Here is a 26,080-nt window from a genome sequence, read left to right on the forward strand (position 1 = left end):
TTTTTGCAAAAGTCCAAAAGTACTGAGTCAACATTATTGAATAAAAGACTCCAATATTTCAATAGCAGTTTACTCCATTAAACAATTATTTAAATAAATTAAAAAACAGAGCCAAGTTCACTCTTATCCTATTTACCAACTCTTTGCAAATCTGTGGATAAATATTCAGAGGAATTTTGTTTGCAATCACTGTTTTATTATTTTCATATGCTCTTTTGCTAAGGTACTATTCTCAAACTAGTCCAAATGGTTCAGCTCTCCATTCATTACTGATATGCCAGACAGGAAGATTCCTAATAAAAKCTCACCTCTTTAGCTGCTGTCTAAGAAGTCAATACCAGCCTCTCATCTCTCCAGCTTTACTTCTTTTCAATCTACCACTCTCTCTTCTTAATCCCCTTGCAATCCCAGAGTAGGTCAGAGTATGTACACCACATCCACTCAGTTCACTCTTTTGCAATAAAAGGAAAAACATAGAAAAAGCAGGAGGTATCACTCAACTAGGAAGCAAAGTGTAGTGCACTGTCCTGCAGCAAAACAGCAAAYTCAACTTAAAAAAAAGAAGTTTCATAATCCCACTGTCACYCCCTCAAAGAGCTACCAAAGCAAGAGGGAATAGTCCAATACTTCCAAAACACTCATTCAGACTCCAGCTTAAAGGCCAAAATCAAGTGCATATCCAAAGCCTCAGCTTGTTATTACCAAGAGAAGCAGAAATTGCACATAATTACCATACAGCTATGAAGTACACATGCTACGCTACCAGCTGAGATCAGCAGATCACATTTGCATTCTCAGAGCAAGCGCCTGCTGACCTTCAAAGCACWGGGCAATGCTGTAGTGAAACAACCCCAGTGTCTGGGGCAGAGCAAGAAGAGAGAAAACATCTCAGTCTAAAGCACATAAACGAGCAGTTTTCCTAGACAAGAAAGGGTCAATACCAAGAAATTAATTTTCTTAAAATGCTCCCATGTTGTTTGAACCTATTAACAATTTCAGTCGTGGAAGTTCTAATACATTCCATTTCATCCCACTGTATTAACATATATTTTCTAGAGTTATGTCTGTTCTAGTAAAAGTATGCAACATTATTTTTGCATGTATTTGTTTTATTTACTGATCAAAATATGTTACTTGTAAGTAACTTGTATTTCAATATATCTAAGGAGGTATGAATATGAATGCTGTGTGAGTTCTGTATTACTAATGGTTAGACAGTCTAGAATTTTCATATTTACCACAATTTTRTGTATTAAATCCATCTTGTTAAAACCTTTTATTAAAGAATATTATCAAGAGATTAAAACTGTACCAATCAAAATTTTATATTACATATTTATATAAAAGAACAATACTGAGGGATATTTTCCTACCTCCAATATTATAACCATCTTCATTTTGCAAGAGTTAGACCTGGAGTACCATGAAGTTTTAGTAAAATGTTTTTTTATTTTAAGGTAGGTAAATACCTACTCCTGCTAATGTTCAGCTCTTAAAACATCACTCTACCAAAATATGTAAGAGACTGTACTTCCACAGCACCTTAAACCACTCTAGCAGTGGCCAAGGTCCTACTTCTGATCGTAGAATTAATATAAAGGAGAGGGTAAGATTTCACATAAGCATTCACAGAAATGCGCTGCAAACATCTGAAGTAAACCTRTATTATCAAGACAGCTCTTTCCTTTTTAACCCAATCCCTGAATTGATTAACTATGAACACTCCAAGTAAGAGAAGGAGCAYAAAAGCAGGAAGAAGAGATTAGTCTGGAAGAAGAATGTGCAACTGCTTGCTGGAACTGTCTTAGGACAAGTTAAAAGATTTTCGTAACTTCAGCTCYAGTGTCTGTCTAGAGTATTTCTGACAAAAACATGGCATCAGTCAGGGAGACCAGAGGTGTAACTGACACAGCTTTCCTGGCATAAGCCTTAAGTGGAGTTACACAAACACTGCTTGTCTCACTCAGGGACAGTGTGGTTACATTGGTAAAGCTGTGCCATGAAAGGRGTGCACATAACTGCACATAAACACTCCTGTACTGCTCTAAGGGCCCCTGCACAGGCCGTGTCGAGCTGCGCAAGATATRAACAGTACCTCGAAGAACAAATCATGCACAGGATTTACCTAAACCTGATCTGAGCCCATTATAATACTCTACATCAGAGTGGGCACAGTGCAAAGGACTCCTGCTCCCTTCAGGAAAGCAAGGGGGAAAAGAAAAGTCTTATCTTTTTATGCATGGTTCTGTTTTTGATGTAGAATAACTGAAATATCCTGCAGATAAAGTGTGCTTTAATAACCATTTTGAACTAGTCGTTTTATGAACTTACAAAACCATCTGATGCAGACTCCGCAGTCAATTCTGTACATCTACCCTACTTGGGTGGTTAACWATTCCAAATATAAAGGAATCACAGRATTCAGTTCTTTTAAAATTGGTTATGTTAATTCACTCACAGTCTCAGAGCTTGAAAACTTGCGAAAATAGCTCAGAACAGTTTTTCTGTACTAGCTTCCCACATGGACACCCATATTCCAAAGTGGAAAGGCTTACCTAAACACCATGAAGGCTCTAAGAGCTTCCAGAAAAGGAGCAAATACAACACAGCTACTGTGATTTCCATTCATATACGCCACCTTATTTCAAAATAGTCTCCTGTATTTTAACACATCCTAACTAAGCCAAAACCCAAAACCACTTTCTCACAGTTTCCTTTCAGCTAAAAATAAGAAGTGTTATATATTAAGCTTGAATAATACCCTAAAATACATGTTTAAGTAAAATATGGACTAATGTATTTGTGGGTTTGGGGTTTTTCCTCCCTTCTTAAAACACTCTATAGACAAGTTTTAAAATCTGAAGGCTAATGTTACCTTAAACCTGCCTTTATAGTCTTTCATTAGTCTTTCCCAATGAACTGTTGATCATACTGGTTAATAATGAATAAAAWTTATGAAATAATGAACTCCAATTAGTCTCCTGTGTGTTTTGTGACAACAGATGAAGATAAACAGAACAGCCCTTATTAGCATTCCAACAGAAGAATGATACACGGGATAAGCCCAGATCTCTCTGACATTGGCATTGCCAAAATGGAGTTATACTGCAGAATTGACTTTTGCACTGTCCAATAAAGCATAAGCACTGCAAGAAGCTTCTTCTATAGCCACCAATATTCACAGTATCTCCCTCCCGTGCAGACACACTGAAGAATAGAMAGAAGCAATCCATGACCTTAGCACAATTCTGATGCAATATACTAGATWAACAGTAACAAATCTGATCCTCAAACAAAGTTCTTTTTGCTACTCACAGATGCTTTATTTATTATGCAGATACTGTTTTATGATACACTCATGGCAAGTATATTCAAGTGCTCCAATTCAAATATTAAAAATATTAACACTGATATAATCTCAAGGGAAAATGCTGGATAAATCAAGAGTGCAAAAGTGGACTGCATCCAACTCAGAATATTCTACGATTCTATGCAACATCCCTAGAGTGCCATATAAAATATTATTTGCCAAAATTCCTACTCTTTGTCATGAAAGAACTAAATTGATCCCTTTTTTGAAATCTAAATTGCAGCAGTTTTACTTAGCTTGTCAAAGACAAAAAAGATAACCTGCATTTAAATGATAAACCTTAACCTAAAGTATTTTCTCAATTTAATACCAGCAGTAATTATTAGTATAAAAGTGATGAAGTACAGTCATGACAACAGCCCTTATTAGAATTATGAAATCTAGGAAGCTAGAAACTATTTAACAGGTAAATAATTTAAGAACTACCCTAAGTACCTGCACGAGCTTAATCCAAAGTAAAGACCATTGAACTGTTAACCAGCACTTTCCTGCAGTTTATACTTAGACCAATTTATTATGATAAAATGTTAACTTTATTTAAATCTCATACTACGTAAAGTGAACTAACCTTAGGACTCGTACACTTCTTTCCTATTAAAGCCAAACTCCTGGAAACAAGCACAGAACAATGAATGGAAGACTGGCATTAGTAAAGGATTGGCTAATTTCTAGCATTGCTTTAGGTCCAARAAAAGTTGTGATCAGAGGGTACCATCATCAGCTACAGTCAATCCCCTTGTCCTAAACTGACTTTATCCTAAATCGACTACTCCACGCCTGTAACCAGGGACTGCTCTCTTTCCTCAGGTTTTCATGACATTACCGAAGACAACCAACCAAATGAGTTGGACTCCACCAGAGACTTAAGTTTTTCCTTTTCTGTTTTCTACTTACCCCCAAAATCTTTAGGATTTCTACCAACTGATATGTAGACCACTTACAAGAAATCTGGACTCAACTGGATACACATTAACATGAAAAAATGTCACTCACTGAACACAGGAATAAGCAATAGCCCTTGCCTTCTCTACAGAAGTATTCTTACTACTAGTACTTGGCAAACTCATAGGTGTGGTCAAATGACCACTAACATTGTATGCTGTAATTTAAATCAGATTTCAGTAGTATTCATAATACTAGTACTGATTAGTATCTACATAATACTGATCCTAAAAGTGCATTGGTATTACATCCATTAAACTTGAAAAACAGCTACATTGTTCAGGCAARGAGGCATTAAACTACTAATAAACTAATAATTCTGGACGATCATCCTAGAAGTGAGAATAATACACAGTTTTCTCAACAATTCCTAGTAAATGCATTTTGTTTTGAGCCAACTATGTTTTAGTTACCAAATAAAGTGGCTTACAGACAAATCYGTTTGATAGCAAAGACCTACAGAACCATCCTCTATTATTTTCCTGTATAAACTACAAGCTAATAGCCAACACACCAAAGACAGAACTGAGAAAACCAAAGATGCACAGTAATGGCATTTCATAATTATAGGGAACGGGTCTAAATCTTGTCTTGCCTAAAACCATAGGCATGGCTTGAAAAACACAGTAAACAAAACTATTTTTGGCAATGCACAAAGGACCTCACAAACAACTATTTTAAAGTTAAGATGATCTTCATATTTCAGAGAAATGAAGCTTAAAGAAGTAGGACAAATCTTGTATTTGTTCTGCCTTCAGGGTTCCAAACAAGAACTTGTTCAACATTAAAACCCTTAAAGCTTTGCATCTACCAGAAAAACCCAGCCTCCAATTTGAAAAGGATTCATTATTGTCCTATAACTGTGAAAACTTTTAAATGAAAAAGAAATGGTCTACTTTAAAATTTTTCAGTTTTTTTACAGGGGAAGGTTTTACCAGATAGGGTGGCAGAGTTGGAACCCTCATTTATTTTCTTGGACWAACAGAAACAAAACAGTTTTAAAAACCAAACTTATACTAGAGATTCTGTAATGATGTAGGCAGAGACACCTGGGTGAGTTCTGGTCCCTACCTTCTGCTCAAAGCATGTCCAATATGAGCAGGCTGTTCAAGAATTTTTTGAGTTTTGAACACCTCCAAGGCCAGAGATTCTGCAATCTTGCTGGTCATGCTGCTTAAATGTCTGACTGCTATCACTGTGACCTTTTCCCCCCAGTGTGAAGTCAGAATTTCCCATGTCCCAGCTTGTGTCTGTCACCTCTCATCATATTCCCAYGCACTTGAGACAAGCTTGGCTCTTCCCAAGAAGGTATTTATCAGTAACAGGAAGATGTCCCTTTAAATAGTTCCCTCAAAAACATCAACTCTTTCACCTTCTTCTCACACATCTTGTGCTCCAGTCCCTTTACCACCCTGCTGGTGTTCTTCTGAGCTCACTGCAGCATATATATGGACACAGAACACCACACATGATCTCATAAGCAGAGAACAGAGGTGAAGAATCACTTCTCACAACCCACTGACTACATTCTTRCTAATGCAACCCAGTATGTGGCTGGACTTCTTTGCCATTACCATGTTCAATTTTCTCTTCATTAGGTCATGAAGTTCTTTTCCTGCTAGACTGCTTTGTTTCCAGTCAGTCCCCAGACTGTACGTATGGACACACAGAGTTACTTCCTCCCAGGTTCAGGACATAGTAGTACCTGCCTCAGTTGAGCTTCAAAAGGTTTCTGCCAGGATATTCATCTCTCCATCATCCTAAGACCCCTTTTTGCATAGCCCCAAGCTTCAGTGGGTTGACACCCCCCCACACACACGTTTTCAACCTTACRAAAGCCTTCTGAGAGACTGAGGAGAGAATTATATTATAAATTAATATGTTATRATTATTTTATATTTATACCAGTATAAATATTATACTGGTACCTATATAGTAATGATAGTTTAAATGTTCTGATGTTTACACCTTTTTTATCAACTAAGCACATTCTACCTTAATTCACACAAAGTTGTTCTTGTTTTGGCTGGCACAGAATGAATGTTTTTCCTAGCAGGTGGTACAGGGTTGAGTTATGGATTTAGTCTGAGAATAATGTTGATAACACATTGATGTTGCTGGGTACTGCTTACACTAAGTCAAGGACTTTTCAGTTTCCCGTGCTCTGCCAGCAAGCACATGCACAGGAAGCAGGAGGCAGCATGGCCAGGACAGCTGACTCCAACTGGCCAAAGGGATACTCCTCACCACAGAGTGCCATGGTCAGYATAGAAACTGGGGGGATTGACTGGGAGCCACTAATCGCTGCTCAGGGATGGGCTGAGAACAGGTGAACACGTGGTGAGCAATTGCACTATGCATCCCTTGTCTTTCTCTGGCTTCRTTCCTCTCTTTTTGTAATCTCCCTTTTCATTATTATTATTAAAATACTTTATTTCAGTTATTAAACTGCAAATCTCAACAYATGGATTTTRCCTTTTTCCAATTCCTCCAAGCCCATTGCGGGGAGCGGGGCATCTGACTAAGCAGCTGCACAATACTTAGCTGCCCAYTGGGATTAAACAATGGCAACAATCCTACTGTATTCACTAAATCTCTACTGACTTCAATGTGGCTATTCTTACAATTCAAAAGTTAAGCACGTGTATCAGCATAACACGGATACTCTTAAAGAAGAGTATGTTGTCGATTCAGGAATCGAAACAGAAGACATCTCATTCATATATACACCTGCACTGATTCTACATGATAAATAGGAAGAAAAAGAAGAATCCTACTAACACTAAAGCACAATTAAAACTAAAATTTTCCATATTAGTGAATTCAGTATCTAGCACCAAAGACTGCCCACGTTTAAACAAACTAAGGCAATGAAGTTTTTTTGAGCCTTAAGATTAAACACCTATGGCTTTTCCAAAGAGCAAGAAATTTCAGAAATGTTACTTAGTACCTTATTATATACTGACATAAATCTTAAGACCACTATAGGCAATGATAAAAGCCAACACCAAAGCTACTCACTACGTCTTTACAAGCCTAAGAAGGGATAAGGTAGGACAGACTAGTTACTTTTCCCTTTTCTTTCTCCTGGAAATCACTGAAACACAGAGCAGACTCCAAAACGAACACTCACTTCCTTCTTGGAAACTAAGTACTTCAAGTTTTTGTTATTAACCTACTATCTTCGCTTGAACGTTGTTTTGGATTCAAGCAAGTTACAAATTTCAACTGCTTCTTCAGATATCTGTTCACAAAGATACTCATATTCCATAACTGCAGCTAACTTTAATTTACTCTCAGCTTTACCAGGGTTAACCTTCCATAAATGTCTCTTCATATTTATAAAAGAAGAACACTTTATGGTAGAAATACCAGCAATTCTCTTCTTASTAGAAGGAAGCTATGCTTCCCAATATGTTACCTTCAGTATCAGATTCGAGTTTTCACTACAAAAGGTTTCAATTAGGAAACACCTTTTATTTCCATACGATAAAGTAGATGGCCAATGAAGCATCGAATCCTTCAATGCTAGCATAGAATAATTTCTTTAAACCATAAAACTGATGCTTTATTACAATACAAAAATAAGCCAYACATAATATTTAACATACTTGATCAATTGCAATACATGTCAGCATCAGTCTAAGTGACCACAAGATCTTTCAATGTGTTTCTATTCATTRTTAAATGCCTGACAAGTTTTCCCTCTCATAAGATAGCTGCTTAAAAACAGAGAAGAGGTAAGATTTGGCTACCCACTGCAGCACTCCAGTAAGTTAGTTTTAAAATAAGTTCATTGAAACTTTTTCCTACTTAATAAAAGCAGAATAGTATTCTCCTTCCAGTTATTTATTAGTTTCTTCATCATGCTGCAGCTTCATATTTTTGTTCAGAATACGTTTTGTAGCTTTAGAATTTCAGCCCATAAAACCAACAAGATAACAGATTAATGAAATGACAGAATAAGAAAAAGAGAAAGTGGAACATCTGATCCCTTGCTTACACTTATTTAACCAGTCCAAGTTACTACCTAGACTAACTTAACAACTTCATCTTTGTTACAGATGCACAGTACCTCACCTACTTTAGAATTGTAAAGCTTCCTCCACACACRAAAGTAAAAAGTGTTTTAGAGCACTCCTGACAAAGAAACTTTAGTTTTATCTATTTATTTCAAAWATTAAAGAGATGCAAAGTTACAAGTATCCCTCTTAAATAAACAATACTCTACTTCTTAGTCATGTTTATAACAAAACTAGAAATAATAAAGCAAGTAGAGCAGAAGTASACTTTTCTCTTGCTTAAGTGTGGAAACTCTTTAAATACTTCTACAAAACACTCAAGTCCCAGACTCAACTTAAAAAAATGAAAGATCCTTCGTTTCTTATCTGCAAACCAGAGAGCATGGTAGCATTTCACATCTTAGTTATTTCCCAGAAATTACAGTTAAGTCAAGGAAACAGAAAGTGCTAAGTAATATAGAAATATATTTAGTCCTAAGAGTAGCAAAGATTCATAGATCCTTATCCATAGCAAGGAAAACCACACTTTTCAGAATTCTTTCTTCATTTGGAATTTAGTSCTTCCGATACATACTTCAAATGCAGAAAGAATTAACTACCATCCAGCTGCTCCCTTTTAAAACCATTTGTGGTTCCACCACTCTATTCAAGCATAAAGGTGAGCACTGGAAGAAGATAGAGAATAAACTTTCTATACATTTTTCCTCCTGTGTGCCTACCCCATTTCTCAAGCTTTTATTCTCCTACTACATCTRCAAGGAAACAGGGGAGCGGCTCTTCAAGTATTTCAAATCATTAAATCAAGAATAATTTAAGAACAGATAACATGAGCCAGTTTGCCTTCAGAGAGGGACTTAAACATTTAAACAACAAATTTAGCATCACTATTCATTAAAAAGATTTATTTATTTTTAKATAAATCAGATTTAATAATAATTTTAGTACATAATAAGAAAACTATTCTTTTTCTTTTGTGATTTATAGTATTTAGTTGGATCTTCATTCATCATCCCACTCCATATGTTTTCACACTCAGYGATACTGACACCATAGTTTGACTGCCCTAGAAAGTACAAACATTCACAAAAAAACTTTGCTTGCAACTTTGATAGCCATTGAGTAACACTGAAAATTTGCATTCAAGACAGGGGAGTTAGTATAGCCTGTAAACRGCAATTTTATACATACTGCTATATCAGTATGGCACTCATGTAGCTTGCTAATGGCAGAAGAAAAAAAAATATCAAGAGTCTTCTGTACTATAATTTTGAAATCCCATCAACTGAGTTTTATAAGAATTATAACCTTTTTCCTAGCTAGCTTTAAGGAGCTTAAAGGCTATTTTATAACAGTAACTATTTCCAAAATTCTGTAATTGAGCTCTGTAGAGACTAAACAAACAGAAACAATCAAAAATGTGCACACTGGATCCAATCTTTATAGTAAGAAAATTCACCATGGAGCTCCCCCAAAACAAGGGTTTTAATTTTTTCTACACAAAACAAAAAGAAAGGGTTTTGAGGCCTTTAGAAAGGCTTGCAAATAGACTTCTTTGTTTCCACAGTATCAGCTGGTTATATAGGGTACGAGGTCTACATTTGCTAGTTTTGATACAAAGGTATCCACCTAGAAATTTCTCTCGCTCTACACGCAATTTTGTATTTGCTGTGAAATAGCTCGGCAAAATCAGCTTGAGCTTTAAAGGCAGCTGTTAAACAAGGGCCTTACATTCTTCTAGGGGCTAGTTCAAGCTGCATAGCAACCATGGTGATAGCAGACAATTTAAAACTATATCAGCTACTGCTACCCTAAAGGTGTTTTGCTCAAGCTATTAGCATCTTTCAAAAATTATCCTCTCAATTTTCCTCTGTGAATACGTCCAGATTTCTAAAACACCACCTTTAAGAGTTACATATTCACATTAATATTTCACAGGCATCTAACCTGCAACATCATCCCAAGTAGGACGACAATGACGACACAACCATTAAAACCCATCTGGCTGACGTCCACCAACTCAGACACAGACATAGCAAAACCTGTATTGATGCAACCCTGCAAACACTGTTATATATTCTCCCAAACTGATCAGAACTTTTTTACTGTTGTCCTGAAAGTAGCCAGCGTCTCTTACTGACCACCACATACCTCTGAACATACTCATCAAGAAACGAGGTAACATGACTGAAATGAGTGAGGCTTTAAAAGCATCCATCTGAAGGTGAGTAAGCCTGCAGCGGGATAAAGGAAGTTCTGTATATAGGCAAGCTAAATGGGGGTTTAATGGCAACCGTTAAAAAAACCCAAACATTAAAGCCGTACCCTGCAGCCTCTGGCACAGTCGAGCCAAAGGGGTCAGCTGAAGGGGATGGGTGGGATCACGTACCCCCACCTCACGCTCCCCAACTGGCCTCATCCATTCCTCCCGGTGCCGCGCGRGCGGACGCGGGAGGGCGCATGCCGGGGGTCCCCGCGGAGGCCGGGCCGGCCCCACCCGCCCCGCGGCCTCCGACCTGGAGGCGCTCCCGAGCACCGACTGCCGGGAGCTCTCGCCGGGGGCCGGCTCGCCCGGCCTCCTCGGGCCCCACCGCCGTGCTTCCTGCGGCCCCCTCCTCCTCCTTCCAACGGCGGGCCCCGTCTGCCCGGGAATCGCCATTCCCCTCCCGAAGGCCGTGGGACGGGCCCACCTCCAGCACCGGGAGGTGGAGCCGAGGGGGGAGCGGGGTCCCCGCGAAGGCCGGCGGGGCGCCCGCACCGTCCCCCGCTGCCCACGCTCACACGGGGAAGGGTGGCGGCGCCGGCGCGCTGGGGGAGGGGGGAGAAGCTCTGACCTCCTCGCTCTTCAGCACCTCCTTGAACTCCCGCTTGATCCTTTGCACCGCGATGTTAGCCATCTCAGCAGCGGGCACCCCTCGCCCCCTCCGCGCCGGGCCCAGCGAGCTCCGCCGCCGCTCCGCTGGAAAACTCCCGGCCCCACCAAAATGGCGCCCGCGCCGAGCATGCGCGGTAGGGTCGCCGGCGTTCCTCAGGAGGGGCCGAGGGAGCGGCGGCGGGGCGGCGGCGGGGCCGGGGGCTGCGGGCCGCGGGCCGCGGCTGGAGGCTGCTGATGGGGCGGGTGCGGCGTGTGCGCTGTCGGCCGCCTCCTCCCCGCTGACCCCAGGGGAAGGGTGCGCTGCCCACCTGAGGAGGCGCAGGCGTTCGCCCCGCTGGCCGCCCACCCGCCCGTCCCGGGAGACACCTGCCCKAGCCGCTCGCCCTGTCACGGGCCGGGCAGGTCCGTGGCGAGAGCGTGAGGAGGCACCTCCTCAGGCAGAGCCCTGCCGCGGGCGGGCCCCGGGGCAGAGCTGAGGCCGTTGCGTTGTCATGGCTCCCGCCCGGCCCTGTGCCCGCAGCGGAGGAAGCCCTAAGGCACCGGGTTGGCGAGGGGGTGAAGGAGCGCCCTTGGGAGGGCTGGGCCGGGTCCGCGGTAGCCGGGGAAATATCTGAGGTGTCGCTGAGGAAACACTGACTTGAAGAGCAGCTGGTATGTCTGCTAGTGAAGCCCCCGAGCAAAATGAACCAARGGGTTCTCACGCAACTTGAGAATCTGCTCACCCTGACCCCTAACAGCGGTTCTTATCTATGTTTTCCCCTTACGCTCGGAAGAGAACAATGTTATTCCTCACGYATCTCTCTTCCAGACCAGCTCCTAGTCCTCTTCCCCTCTCTCCCTTCTCTTGGAGACGCTGGTGCCTCCTCACACGGGGCCAGGGAGGAGGCAGGTCTAGGAGCAGGTAACTCAAGGGCGACAGTGAAAGGAACTGCTTTTTTTTATAGATTCTATTAAAATATTTAAAAAGTAGAGTAAAAGGCAAAGGTCAGCCCTGTCTAATGGGCATTGATTGCAAAAGCAAACATGGGCACCCACAGATGTTGCTTCTGTTCTGAAGTCTGCAATAGGGTAGCAGTAACCTTAACTGCTAACCCGAGGTGAGTAAAATAAGGTATGCTATCGAAGAGCATAGATAGATTTTCAGAGGGGTGTATGAGATTATATTTTGAACTGTTGTTTATTCAGGAACTAGAGGCTTTCAAGACATTAATGGTTATAGAAACATTTTATAGGGCCCCCTTTTAACAGTAGAATGCAGGACAATGTGCAACACAGACGTTTAGCTCAACAAATGTCAATTTCTGGTAGGGCTGTTATCTGCAGGTGCTGTTCATTCATCGCCATTAGCATACGCAGCATTTTGACTACCATATACACAATAAAGAAAGTAGAGACCCACACAACACACACACACACACACACACACACACACACACACACACACACACACACACACAAAATCCGTCAACTACATACCAATGCATATAGTCCTTTTTCTGCATTTACTCTTGCCCTGTAGTTTGACTGGGAAAAGTCCATTTTTCTGCAACAATTTTGTACCATGTGCATCTATTCATCACATTAGTTCTTTTTCAGACAAAAATGTTTAAATTTATTATACAATTGCAGTTTTTCAGCTTATGTTTTCAGTACCATTATGGAAAGAACCATTTTGCAATAGGCCTGGTTTCTTTTTAGTGACTTATAGTGTGATCTTGGACCTTCATTTTCAGAATAATTTAGACATCCAAGTCCCAGTGATATGTCTTAAGTTTCTTTTGAGGAAAGTAGGCTATGGCTTTTCTGTACCATTGGCTTACATCAATGAAGAAAGGGTAATAACTTTTTTGTGTCTTAGATGAAAGTTAGGTTTATAGCATGCTGAGCAACTATGAGTACTAGAGACAGAAATAATAAAGGTAGTACATAAAATTTCCAGGTTAAATGCTTCATATCTTTTCAGACAGCTCACAGAAAGAAGCTGAACATGCTATCTTCAGATTTTTCTCTGAATGGAGTRGAAAACATGACCTTTATCAAGTGTCAAAATCCTTTGTGTTCCTGTGAGTATGCTTTTATGTTACAGGTAGTAGACATCCAGTAACAGCTGTGGTAAAGGGCAATGATTTTGACTGGTTTGTACATAGGTTCATTTTCATGTGCTCATTTGGATTACAAATGTCAGTCTGCTACAGCAAAAATGAAATTAATTATGTATCTCTTTTCCTTGGTATACCCCGCTCCTTTCTATTGTCCTTAAATGGGCATTTTTCACTTATCTCACAACTGTTTCATATTGCTATGTACTGTGTTAATTTTCTCCTTGCTGAAATACAGATATAGAAAGGCTTTTTGGCTGGTAGAGCAGAGTAGTGAGTTTTGCCAGGATCAAAATCTACATAAAAATKAGTACCTTATGTAATCAGCACACTGGGGTTATAATTTTATACTCSTATTCTGTTTCATACTTTATTACCATTTTACAGAAGATTCTACAGGATTTTAGGGTAGAACAGGACCATAGATTCTGAATAGGTGTTTTGGGGTTCAGTTTGTKTTTTTTGGTGGGTTGGGTTTCTTTGTTGGTTTGTTGCTTTATTTTTGCTTTGGTAAAAAGGAAAATGCTTAGACAAAAATTGAGAACATAGCCTCTTTGTGTGATTTCAGTGACTCCCATGTCTGACTCCATAATGCGTATGTTGATAGTAAAGCCTCAAGTCTATCCTCTAATTTCAGTTCTCATCAGTCTTTTGCCCTTAGGAAAATCCACATACAAAATGTAAAACCATAGTCCATTGAACATAGCCCACTTTTTGAATTCAAATAATTTGTAGTATATCTGATTTCAGGAGATAGACCTTTCATTGATCCTATCATCATTTTAGCCTCATTGAAACTGAACAGTTCTTTCAATAACAACCTTTACAAACTGGCTGCAGACTGGTTTATGCTTTTACCCATTGGTGTTGATCACAACTAATAGAGTGGGAGACACATTCTGAGGATCTATGCATTGTTTATTTTGTTTGGTATATTGTTTTAAAATACTTCTGGAAGTGGAAGCAGGAGATATGGTGGATTAAATGAAGTTCAAACTATGTAAGATTATTGCAGGAGGAAAGTTGATAGGATCAGGGTCTATAATACCTCTCAGAATACTTACCTCTTACTACCTTGCAATACTGACCTCAGTAAGGTCAKTAGTTGTCAGGCCTCAGCCCAAGCCCTCAGTATAGAAAGGCTAACAGTATTCATTAGCCAATGCTAGGATAACCAAACATCCTAAACATGGTGTCATTTCCCATGTAATATGGGAAGTACTGCCTGTCATACAACCTATATATCTACGAAACAGTTYCCCACAGTTTCATGGAAATTTGTGTGCATTAGACTCTCTTGCTGTACATCCAATATAGTCACCACGTGATTGTCTCTCAGACTATGGATGCCCCCAGTACCAGTGTACTGCCTGGGGACTCCCAAGATGCTTATGACAACACTAAGTATGTTCTTCAAGTTAAGAGTCTTGGTGATCTTTTTCACATTTCCATATTTTCCTAATTTTATTCTATTCATATCAATAGGAAATTTTTCTAACAGAATTACTCAGAGAAAATTTGGAATTATTGAGATTGTCCCCTGAGTTTAGAGGAAAATTATATTTTTGAAATAATAACTTTCCAGTGTGCAGCCTTCTATTCCTCTTTTACTGTTTTACATCTTGCATAACCAAACTACCACCTCCTCATCTTGGCTACTTTAGTTTAGAAAAATCAAAAATGTCAGGCTTGGTCTTCTTTCATTGTTGCTGGAGGATTACTTATTGCAGAGGAAAGCTGTCTCAAGAGGTATGTATATTGATTTCAATCCCTTTAAAAACAAGGGTTGAACCTGCAGCATTTTAAATATGTTTTTAAATTTCATGAGATATCCATGTAAGGCTTATATTTACAGGCTGTGTTAGTATTAGGTTATATGCATTTTGCACTTAAATATTTGTATGTTTATTTACAATAATGCTTTATTTAAAAAGTAATGTTCATATAACTAAATTATTTTAAAATTTAACCTTTATCTTCCACGGAATTTACACTTACAGGTCTCTTTCTATAATCCCAGGTTTCAATAGTGAGGCGTACCTGCTAGAAATTGTCTTTTTTTATCTGCATATCATTCAGCACATTTCAGAGACTACAAATAAATTTAGCCTGCATGTTTATTGTCTGTCATACTGTGTTCCTGTTGTGGCAGCGTCTGGATGATTCAACTTATTCCGGAGATGAACATTATCATAAAAATAACTAACTGGTCGTGCAAGTTGACCGAGTTTTAAGATGTCATCTTAACTTTCCTGTTCCTCCTAAGGGTGTCCATGTCCGGTTGCGTGGCCAGGTGTAAGAGTGCCCTCTCCTGGGTGGAACAGGGGAGTTTGGCTGGCTCGCCTGAGACGGATCCCGTCTGTTGGGAAGTTCTTTGCCTTACAAATAGCTCATGGTACCGTCACTGCTTTGTCCAGACTTTCCTGTAAAAGTGTAGAGGAAGAACTTGTAGGAGTTCTGTAGGCAGAAATGCAAAAACCAAAAGAACAGAAATTGTTCGGTGTTCTGGGAGAGCTGCATTCACTCATGATGCCTGCACTGACCAAATTGTACTTCTCATGTCGTTAGCATGAATATATATGCATTAAAAGGCAGTAAGTGTTCTAACTGAACATCGGAGTGATGTGAAGTCGGGTTGAATTCATATGACGCAGTTCGTCTGAATTAGTGGAGTTAGATTAGAAATCAATTCAGTTATTGATTTTACATCAATCAATCTATGGCTTAGCAACATTTTCATTAAATAATGAATATGCAGAAATTTTTGGTCGTTTAATAACACCTTATTGTTTTTCACTTGTTAAGGGCTGTTATTAGAAATTGACAGAACATCCCGGACTTTTCATTAATTTGATATTGGTCTGTCAATATCTTCTAAATTATTGTTAGATCTGAACCTGATGTTTCTAGTAGAAAAATCTAGATACAAAGATGCCCAATGCTTTTGAAGTCTATTAGTAAATTTACTGGTGTTTTAAGCTTCCACTTCTTTGTGGAGGAGTGATTTTTAACTGGTGATACATACACTTTAGGGTCTAGAGGCCAATTCTTGTGGCTTTATGAAGAAGGGACGAGCGAGGAGAAGTAGGCTCAGTTGTGAAACAGTTCTTGCAATTTTGCAGGAGATCCCAAGTTCATTAATACTCTTACTGATCAGGCATCTAGCTTGAAAAATTTAGCAACCACAGACTGACAAGTTGATTACAGGGAAGTAGAAGCACGTCTTATAAAGAAAAAGATATAAAGCTGTGCTCCTTTCTTCCTATTACAAAAAGAAGATAGAAATCTTTCTGAGGGTCCTTTCAAAATGAAAGTAAATTGTGAATAGAGAAATAGACTTCACAACCTAATATGGCATTATTAGTAGTTTTATGAATGTTAGAGTTATAAGGGAAGAGAGAATTTGACCAATGATTTAAAGAACCTAGTCACTATGCCATGTTGCTGGTATATTTTCCACTCAAAAACCATTTTCTACCTTGAGTGAAGAATTTGTACCATTTTAAGTATTTTGTATTATCATCTATTAATGTTGTAACTTTTAGTACATTATCAAATCTATGTAACTTTATTTAATTAAATATTGTAATCTTCCTTTCATAGCTTTTCCTGACCAACTGGACATTATTATCTCCTCATGTCCTTAGGATTTGTGACTGAATAACAATTGCTGCTATTTTAATGACTATAGGGGCTGAAATCAGATCCACATTGATACTCAGAAAACCTCCATTTCATAAAAGTCATCAGGACTGAAGTACATCAGACCTTTTAGCTAGAAGCTTAAGTTGGTTGTTCAAGTGCAGTGGCAACCAAGGAAGTGGCTAAATGCAGCAAGTAATATAGAAGATAAAATAGCATTGATATTTTGAAGTGATTGCTTAGGGGTAGAGTTAGAGTCTCTCATTAGGAGATTTGAGTTTGGAATTAGAACTAGAACAGCAAATAATTGTGAAGCAGTAATTGAATGAAAAATAAACCCCCTTTCATTGGTAATGGTTTTTAATTGCTAAAATATTTTCATATTCCTGATAGTGTAGGTAAGCTGTCTGCTGGAAAGGTCACTGTGTATAAAGTGGTCCAACTGCCAGCATATATGTCAAATTTGTGTCTCTGGGATGGTTCCACCTGGCTTTCTGTATTTTCCTTTTTAAGACAGGCAACACTTTTCAGGCAATGTATGTTGCATACTGATCTCCTACATCACTGCTGTGTTCTTCTCAGGAGAAAAGGATGAGACTGGACACCTTTCCTCTTAATGCATGCAGCCTGAGACATAGAGGCATCAATGCAGGCTGCAGAGATGGATTAAGCTACTGGCAGGTAATAGTCTTATGAATTACATGTGGTCCCACCTCAAAAAAGGTTTCCAGCTATAAGAGAATATGGGTTAAAGACGTATGAATAACCACAGTATTACATATTAACCACAAGAGTATATGCAGTAAAATCAGAAATCTACTGAAAGCCAAGCCACAGAGACAAATTATCTAGTGTACTTTGCATATCAATTGTTAAGAATTCCTTCAATGGTCYATGTTTTGTAAAGCACAAGACTTTTTAGGGATCCTGAAAGGTAGGATTAATAAAAAAGCAATCTGGAGTTTTTCAATTCAGCTATTATTGCTTGATCCAGCATTTTTTGATTCTGAGGCTTTTGGAAAATTCTATCTTAAATTTGAGCTTACTTCTAATGATGACCATTTTACTAAACTACAGTATAATCTGTCATGATGGGCACCAAATCCACAAGTGATGGATGTCTTTTGGAACTGTCTACCATAAAAATTTACAAAATAGTGACGTTTGTCAAAGATCATCCAGAACAAGCTCAGCCATGACAGATGGGTAATTTATCAGGCTCTGTTGTTGTAGATGTGTTGATACCATCCTAAAATAGCTGCATTTTGGTGACTAAACCAATTTTGTGTTAGGAAAAAAATCCCAAATTTTTCTATTGATCTTACTACAGTAGAATAACAATTTAGAGTTAAATCATTAAGTCTAAATACCTAGTCAGTCTTTGCGCCACAGTTCTGAAAAATAGTTAATTGAACAGTATTTTAAATCATTGAAACCAGTAAGGATTAATTCAAGAATAGAAGTCAAGACAATCTGATTTGTTGTTTTCCTAACTTGATTGTCTCCAATTTATCCATGTCACTAGCAAGAACACAGCACTTGGCAACTTATTAGAGAACATTGAGGATAAAATCAGGTTAAACAAAACAGATTCAAATAGTATTCTGTGTTGAGTAATGCACAGTTTCCCTCAACAGGGCAAATACAAGCCATTTCTATGGTCTGGATTTCTGCCAGGCACACAGTCTTTTACAGGACAGTATCTAGAAAATCCCTACTGTTCTGTGTGTCTTTCTTTTCAGTAGTAGCATATGCCTTTGTTTAAGTAGAAGATCTAGTTTAGATGGTAAGGGATTTCCTGGTTTGAACATTTTTCTCAAATGAAGGGTGGCAATTATAGCAGTTTCAGTGAAGTATAATCYATCTCATAAAATTCCCTGTTACAGCTTTCCCATCTTACTGACAGTGCAAAAAGATCACATTGTGAATTTGAACTAGCTTTTAAAGGCAGTATTCTAGACTATATCTTTCTTCCCCCAAACAGAGGTTAGTCATACTGATGAATATTCAGTCATGCTGTATGATTGTCTCTCAAGATTTTGCAGATTCTAACTGTTAGTCTTAGGACTGTTGTGACATCAAGTTGTTGGTCCCTTCTGCAAACACAGAGTAGACATAGAAGATATTAACACTTTCTGCAGACATATTTATAGGTGCCGTACTATCCCTGTATCTTAATATCACTGATTTCAAATAATTTTCTCCCACAGAAATTGTGTGAAAATGCTTTGCCGGTGGATCTACTCCTGGCTTCCATTTTGAGTGGCACAAATGATACAGCAGGATCAAGATTGGAAGGGGCTTTTTGAGTCCACCCTTCCTGTCAAAGCGGGGTCAGCCAGAGCAGGTTTCCTTGCCAGGACCATGTCCATTTGAATATCTCTAGAGATATGAGACACTGCAGCCTTTCTGGGCAATCTCTACCAGTGTTCAGTTAGCATCAAAATAAAGAAATGTCTTCTTATGTTTAGCTCTTGTCCTGTCACTGGGCACCACAGTAAAGACACTGGCTCTCTCAGTATTTTCTCTACAAAGGAATTGTGCTTCTGCTATAAAGCTTTGGCTTCAAATATTTTCACCCTTGTTTTTGCAGTAATTACCTTCAGCTTTAGAGACATCATGTCTATGTAATAATTACCTTAGTAGCTTAACAAAAGGTAACCACAAGAACCTGTTTAAACACCAAAATGGTTTCTCTCAATTTGTGTGGTGTTTTTGCAAAATTTATGAACTGTGAAGTGTGAGTTGAATTATAGAATGATTTGGGTTGAAAGGTACCTTAAAGATCACTTACCTCCAACCCTCTGCCATGGGTGATACCTTCCACTAGACAAAGTTACTCAAGGCCCTATTCAACCTGGCTTTGAGCACTTCCAGGGATATGGCAGCTGCAGCTTCTCTGGGCAGCCAGAGTGCTTCAATACCCTCACTGTAAAGAATTCCATCCTAATAAAGCCATTGTTAAAAGTCTCTTCAGGCTTCTTGTAGGCCCCTTTTAGGTACTGGAAAGACACAATAAAGTCTCCCCAGGGCCTTCTCCAAGCTGAACAGCTCTCAGCTGTTGCTTATAGGAGAGGTGCTCCATCCCTCTGATCCTCTTTGTGGCTCTCCTTTGGACTCACTCCATCAGGTCCATGTCCTTCCTATGCTGGGGTACCTAGAGCTGGATGCAGCACTCCAGGTGGGGTCTCACAGGAGCACAGTAGAGGGGATGAATCATGTCCCTTGACCTACAGACCATGCTTTTGATGCAGCCCAGGATACAGCTGGCTTTCTGGGCTGCAAGTACATGTTGCCAGGTCATGTCCAGCCTCTCATCCACCAGCACTCCCAAGTCCTTCTCAGCAGGGCTGCTCTCAATCCATTCTCCTCCCAGCCTGTATTTGTCCTTGGGATTACCTTAACCATGTGCAGGACCTAGCACTCAGCCTTGTTGAACTTCATGAGGTTCACACAGACCCACCTTTTAAGTTTCTCAAGGTCCTCAGGAGGACATCCCTTCCCTCCAGGGTGTTGTTCACTCAGCTTGGTACTGTCAACAAACTTGCTGAGGGCATACTACAGATTTCTTTTTTCCTGACCTGACAGTGTTGGCAAGTTCTGTAAACCAAATTTTCTTTCTTATATTAAACCACTTGTAGGGTTTACAGCTCCTCTTCAACCAGTGTAACATACTGCAGCAAACATCCAGCTTCATCATACCAAATCCTCTAACAGAATTTGCTCAAAAGCAAATCTGCACAAGTTAAAACCCTTGCTTTACATCTATACAGATCTTGCCTGTCTGAGAGAGCAGTCATTTCTTATACACTTGTCAATACTCATGTTCTAATATCCAAAGTAGAAAGTATGATTGAAAGTATGCTGAAGAAGCCAGAGTATTGCTTACAGTGATAACAGATCAGATCCTTTTTCAACGTTATTTAGTCCATACAGAGATGCTGCCACATTTTATGTGGTAAATTTTAACTCATTGCTGCTTCTTAGTTATATGTAGTAAAATGTTTAAAAAATCCTTTGGGATCTTATTTTCATTTACTTTTCTCACATTTTCTTCTGCACCTAATATCAAGTCTGTTTGCTTGCATTTTAGCTTGTGGTTTATCTATTAGATATGGGTTTTCTATTAGGCATTCACTTGGAAATGAACAGGGAGTCATTTTTATTTCAAGTCTGTGAGAACTGTAACAGTTGAGGGCTCTGACTCATGTTCAGAGGCATTTTGAGAATAAATAGTGAAATGGCTCTGAACACAGAGGGTGACATGAGATGTGTTTTTCCCAAGTGGCAGCAGTTTTCAGATGAATATAGCAATGTTAGCTACTGGTAAATTTATGGCTGCAGATAGCTTATGTGAACTACAGTTGCTTATGAAGCAGTTCACTCTGTTCCTCATCTTTTCTTTGCAAGAAAGCCACCACAATTGTGCAGCTGCTATTATGATTTCTGCTTGAGAGRAAAAACAATTTTTTAAGGTTATACCAGTGTTGGTTCACTTATACCGCATTTTTGCAAAGTAATTACAAAATAATGTTCCTAACACTGATTGGATAATTACCAATTAAATTTAGTGGGCTATTAACTTATATGGTTACAGAGAACTTACTGTTATAATACCACAGAGCCATTTCAGCCTAATTCAAATGGTGTTTCTTTACCAGTGAGTGTTATCATTAACAATTTAGTGGCTCAGGACTTAATACTCTATTTTTAAATTGCTTTTTGCAAGCCTCGTCTTGTAAGTGTCCCTACTGGCCTGTTTGCATTTCATAGTTACTCTAAGTTGCTAGTCAATATTCTAGTTAAATGTAAAACAATCCTTATCATCCCCTCAACTTTAGGTTTTCTTCATCCATTTCCTAGTCTGGGAAACTTCACTGGGCAGCTGTGGTCTGACAGTGTTGCTGCAATCCTTTGTGATAATTTTCCCTAGTCTGTGGATAATTGATCACAAAAGTCTGTGTTGTTGTGCTGGTACTTCAGGAGCACAAACGATCCTCCATAGATTCTCTGATAATTTCAGTGGAGTTTCTTGTTTCCACTGAGCCACATTTTTCCTGAGTTCTGATGATTATGGTTGAGCATCCATTAAGTTTATATCTGCACATTGACAGAAAATCTGGCAGTATAAATTTGGTTCAGTGGTGATTACATGAGTAAATATCGGTTAAATTAACCTAAGCACACAATATAGTCTTTGTGCCAGCCAATTCACAGGCTTGCTGCCTAGTGTCCCACCGTGTTTTTCAATTCTCCAGAGCTTAGTGAGATGCCAACCCAGCTGAATTCTAGGAATGCTTGCAGGCAACTTTTCCAAAGGACTTGGCATCTTTCTCCAAAACTAAATTTTCCTTTCTAAAAATCCCAGTGTGGCAGCCAAAAGGCCTCTCCTACCTTGCTGCTACAAGGATATTTAATATTCTTTTCCTTTCTACTTTCTAGGTGCCATTTTCAGACCATTTTGCAGACCTCTTCCAAATGTCTCTTCGGGATCAAAATTTGCAGCAGAATTTCCTGCAGTTTTCTTCTAGGAATAGCATTATCTACTCATTATGAGCTGCATACAAGAATAGAGGGTGCAGACAGAAAAGGAGTTACATTAAGAGGATTTGCCCCATTTCTAGGTCATTTTCAGATCTGATGAAACTGCATGAATTGCAGATGAAGAATTTCCACTGCACAGAGTATCATGATGTCAGTAACACAATGCCTAGTGACATGACTTATGCAGCAAAGAGAAGAAGAATATCAGCAGAAAAAGCATTTCAGAATGGTAAAAGTAATGTTCTTGGGTGTCTACAAACAAGCTTGTTCATTATTTGGGAAGTTAGATCATCAGCGTGACTCCTACTTTTCCATTGCCTGTTGGGGTAAAAAAGTTGAAAGCTAGCACTATGATGTAGAATGTGACACGTGCCTGGTGCTTTACAAGATGCCCAACTCACACTGCTTTCAGATGATGGATGTAGAGAATATCATAGTAAGTTTTATTCAACTTCCACCCTTATCCATTGTACAGGGGTTTTGTAGGAGTATTACCATTCTGTTCCCTTCAAGCAGAGTTGTCTTCATAGTTTTAACTTGGCAGTGAGTAGCACAATTATTTTAGTGTGCCAAAATCAGTGGATTCACTATTCTGTCCTTGTTACTGATTTTGAATGCATCTCATGCCTTTGTTCATGAAGTAGTCTAAGTTATCACCATTTTCATCATAGTTTGACTGCCAGAATGGACACTTCATAGGAGTCTGAAAATTGCCTCCATATTAGAATCTTGTTTTACTGCTCTGTATTGTGCATTAAATTTGTGAGTGTAAGGGGAAGCAGATGGCTGAAACCTGGGAGTAGGAAGCTGAGATAGAATCAGTGTCTGCTATGGCTTGTTCATTTGCCCGTGGGAACCAGGAGGGCCAGATTCTGAGGGATGCTCTGGCAGAATGTTTTCTGTAAAATACCCGGTTATGTGTATGTTCTTGCTGATTTGAAAGCAATAAGCTTGTGCATTGTTTCTCTTGTTGCTGGTCTCTACTTTCTGTGGTTCCTGTTGCTTGCCCATCTTCCTTGACAGTTCATCCTCTGAAGTTTCATACACGAGGATAATCCTTTCACAATTCCATCCTTCATTATGCCCATCAGCTTCCTGTATTTCCAAGAATGCCAATGGAAACATACATGTTGAACAACRAAAAATAATTGGGAAAGCAATTACTATTTTGCAGTCAAAAAGACAGTGCAAATAATGCAGAATACTGAAAAAAACCTCAGCTTTTTACTGAGACCAATTATGTAAAACCATTTACAGATAGACTGAGCTTTGCAGTAACAACATGGGATGAAGAAATAAGAGTAGGGAGGGGTAGCTTGTACCTAACCCAGGGGGGCTGGCAGATCCCTGGCAGCCAGGCAGTGGTGCTTGTACACCTCTTCAAGGCACAATTTCAAGACATTAACCAGACATGATGCAAGTACCTGGATGGGGYGATGTGAGAAATGAACCAGAAAGATGTGATGCATTGAGGTTTGAGGAGGCTGCATTTGATTCAAAGTGAGGAAGACATCCCAGCTCTAGCTGTAAGTGCAGTCATTGCATACTGCTTTCTCGTAGATCACTCAGTTGTCATCACCATCAACTCCTGCCTCTCCTATATAGACTCTTCACAGGCTCATATTATTTCTGACAAAGCATCTCACACTGCTGGTCCAGCTCACTTAGTCTTGCCCTTCCAGTTCTAAGATTGTTCAAATTCAGTCCTCCAAGAATCAATCACTGAGAATCTCTTCTCAATTTCAGTGGTTGCTCCAAGTATGCTTGCTATCATTTTAGCAACAGCAGGCTGTTTGACTTAGTCCAAGAGCTGTTTGGCAAGAAAATAGAAGTATTGTAGTTGGTATTACACTCCTCCCTTGTTTGAGCCAGGACTAATGGTAAGCTGTGTCTGGTTTGGGGATTTCAGGATCTCAGATTCATTTTCTAGAACAATGGCTAGCCCTGTGTACTAGGTGTGCTTAATGGTGCTCAGAAGCTGCCTTTGCTTGTTTCAAGGGTGGTTTGTCCCTGATGAAGGGTTAGGAGGATGGCTGAGGGAGACCTGGAAGGAAGGAGGCATCTATGAGCTGATCACTGTGCCTATGACTACTCTCTGGCACCATTGTCCGGGTTAGCTTTGTGTTTGGCCAGGACAGCCAAAGTATACTTCAAGCCAAGTGTACGTTGATATTGCTGATGTTCATGGTTCCTGTTGCAGTCCAAACTCCTGAACAGGCTGTCAAGAAACCTGTTCTCTCAGGAAATATTGTAGGGATATAGTTTCATGTTTCCAAATTAAAGATAAATTTTAGCATTCCCTAGTGCCTCACCAGAGGCTTAGTCCCCTGGATTGAGGTAAACAAGATGATACAAGCTCTGCATAATTTAGCTTTTTTTTGTGTCGTGGCCTGGCTTTGTGTCAATGCCTTTGCCTCCCATTTTGGTATTGCCACTGTTTAGATGAGCACTAAGACGAAAGAAAGGCCTGAGACATGAGAAAGGAGAAGCAAGATCCACAACAACTAAGAACTGTGTGGCATTGCTAGGCAAAAGTGGCCTGCCTGCTGCCTCTCAGAAGTGGAACGGATATGGCCAGGGCCAGCCCTAACTGAGCAGAGTTAACCTACCTGCATCTTTCAGAGAGAGGTGGCTCTGCACAGCAATGATGGCTGTACATGCAAGGCTGCCAACGGGCAATGCATCCAACACCTGGCAGAGTAACAGGCTAAAGACCCAAAGTTAGAAAAAAACTTTCAGAAAAAAAGCTGTAGCCATGAAAGGAGGTTTGAAAACCCCATGACAAGTGCAAAGAATAATGAGAACGACCATATGTGGGTCATATCAGACTATGCAGCATTGGTCAGAGGCACCGACCCGAGAGCACTTGCAACTTCTATCCAACCCTCCTTTCTCACTCTAACTGCAGTACTGTCCTTGTTTCCTGGCTTGGAGTGGGTAAGCCAGACTTGGAAATATCGGARGACAAGATTTGCTTCTCTGTATAATCCCCACTGTATTATTGCACAGTATCAGTGTCCCCAAGATAGGTTGTTCATCTTCCTGTATTGGGAGCATGACACGCCCTCTCCCTGGCTCACTGAGAGGCCAGTCTGAAATTTTCCTTTCTAACTTCATTCACATAAATACCTATTTAGATGGATGCTTTAATTGTTTAGAGATCCGTGAGTCACGAGCTCCTAAAAAGGCTTTAGATTTCTAGAGGAGAACCTACTCTGTAAATTGTCTCGTACTTCGGTGGAGGTGGCTAGGGCTAAGCGGCCGAAATGACCCTGTTCGTGACGGGGCTGAGGGGGACCCGCAGGCACACCTGACCCCAGAGCAGTTACTTGTCCCTGCGTCCTCTCAGCGCTGACCTGCAGGAGCTTTAAGGCGGACGCGTTGCTCGGCGCTACGGCGCCCGGCACGCCGCGCTACGGCGGCCCCCGAGCTCAGCCCGGCCGACCAGCACAGCCCGGGACGCAACACCCGCCTCCGCAGAGGGCTCGGGCAYCCGTGCCGAGCGGAGGGGCGGGCGCGGGGGGCGGGACAGTGCGGCACCGCCCCGGCCCCGCCGCCGCCGGGAGCGGGCAGATCCGGGTCTCGTGGC

The 26,080-nt window shown here is 40.1% G+C and overlaps 2 protein-coding genes across 3 annotated transcripts in view; one reads left to right on the forward strand and one right to left on the reverse strand.

Moving 5' to 3' along the window:
- Positions 1-11,357, reverse strand: part of UBE2K (ubiquitin conjugating enzyme E2 K) — a 39,758-nt gene extending 28,401 nt beyond the window's left edge. The window contains exon 1 of the mRNA XM_057371794.1: positions 11,166-11,357. Coding sequence (XP_057227777.1) covers positions 11,166-11,228 — 63 coding nt within the window. The 5' untranslated portion in view covers positions 11,229-11,357. The remainder of the gene's footprint in view (positions 1-11,165) is intronic.
- SMIM14 (small integral membrane protein 14) overlaps positions 10,404-26,080 on the forward strand; it is a 54,747-nt gene continuing 39,070 nt past the window's right edge. The window contains exons 1-3 of one of the 2 annotated variants that reach the window (XM_057371795.1): positions 10,404-10,555; positions 13,170-13,269; positions 17,530-17,628. In XM_057371795.1, the coding sequence (XP_057227778.1) occupies positions 17,539-17,628 (90 nt within the window). In that variant the 5' untranslated portion in view covers positions 10,404-10,555; positions 13,170-13,269; positions 17,530-17,538. The remainder of the gene's footprint in view (positions 10,556-13,169; positions 13,270-17,529; positions 17,629-26,080) is intronic. The other variant, XM_057371797.1, reaches the window with a different exon arrangement.

This window comes from Malurus melanocephalus, unplaced genomic scaffold, assembly GCF_030028575.1.
Source record: "Malurus melanocephalus ecotype Western Australia unplaced genomic scaffold, MMel_1.1 scaffold_157, whole genome shotgun sequence".
In the NCBI taxonomy this organism is placed as follows: Eukaryota; Metazoa; Chordata; class Aves; order Passeriformes; family Maluridae; genus Malurus; species Malurus melanocephalus.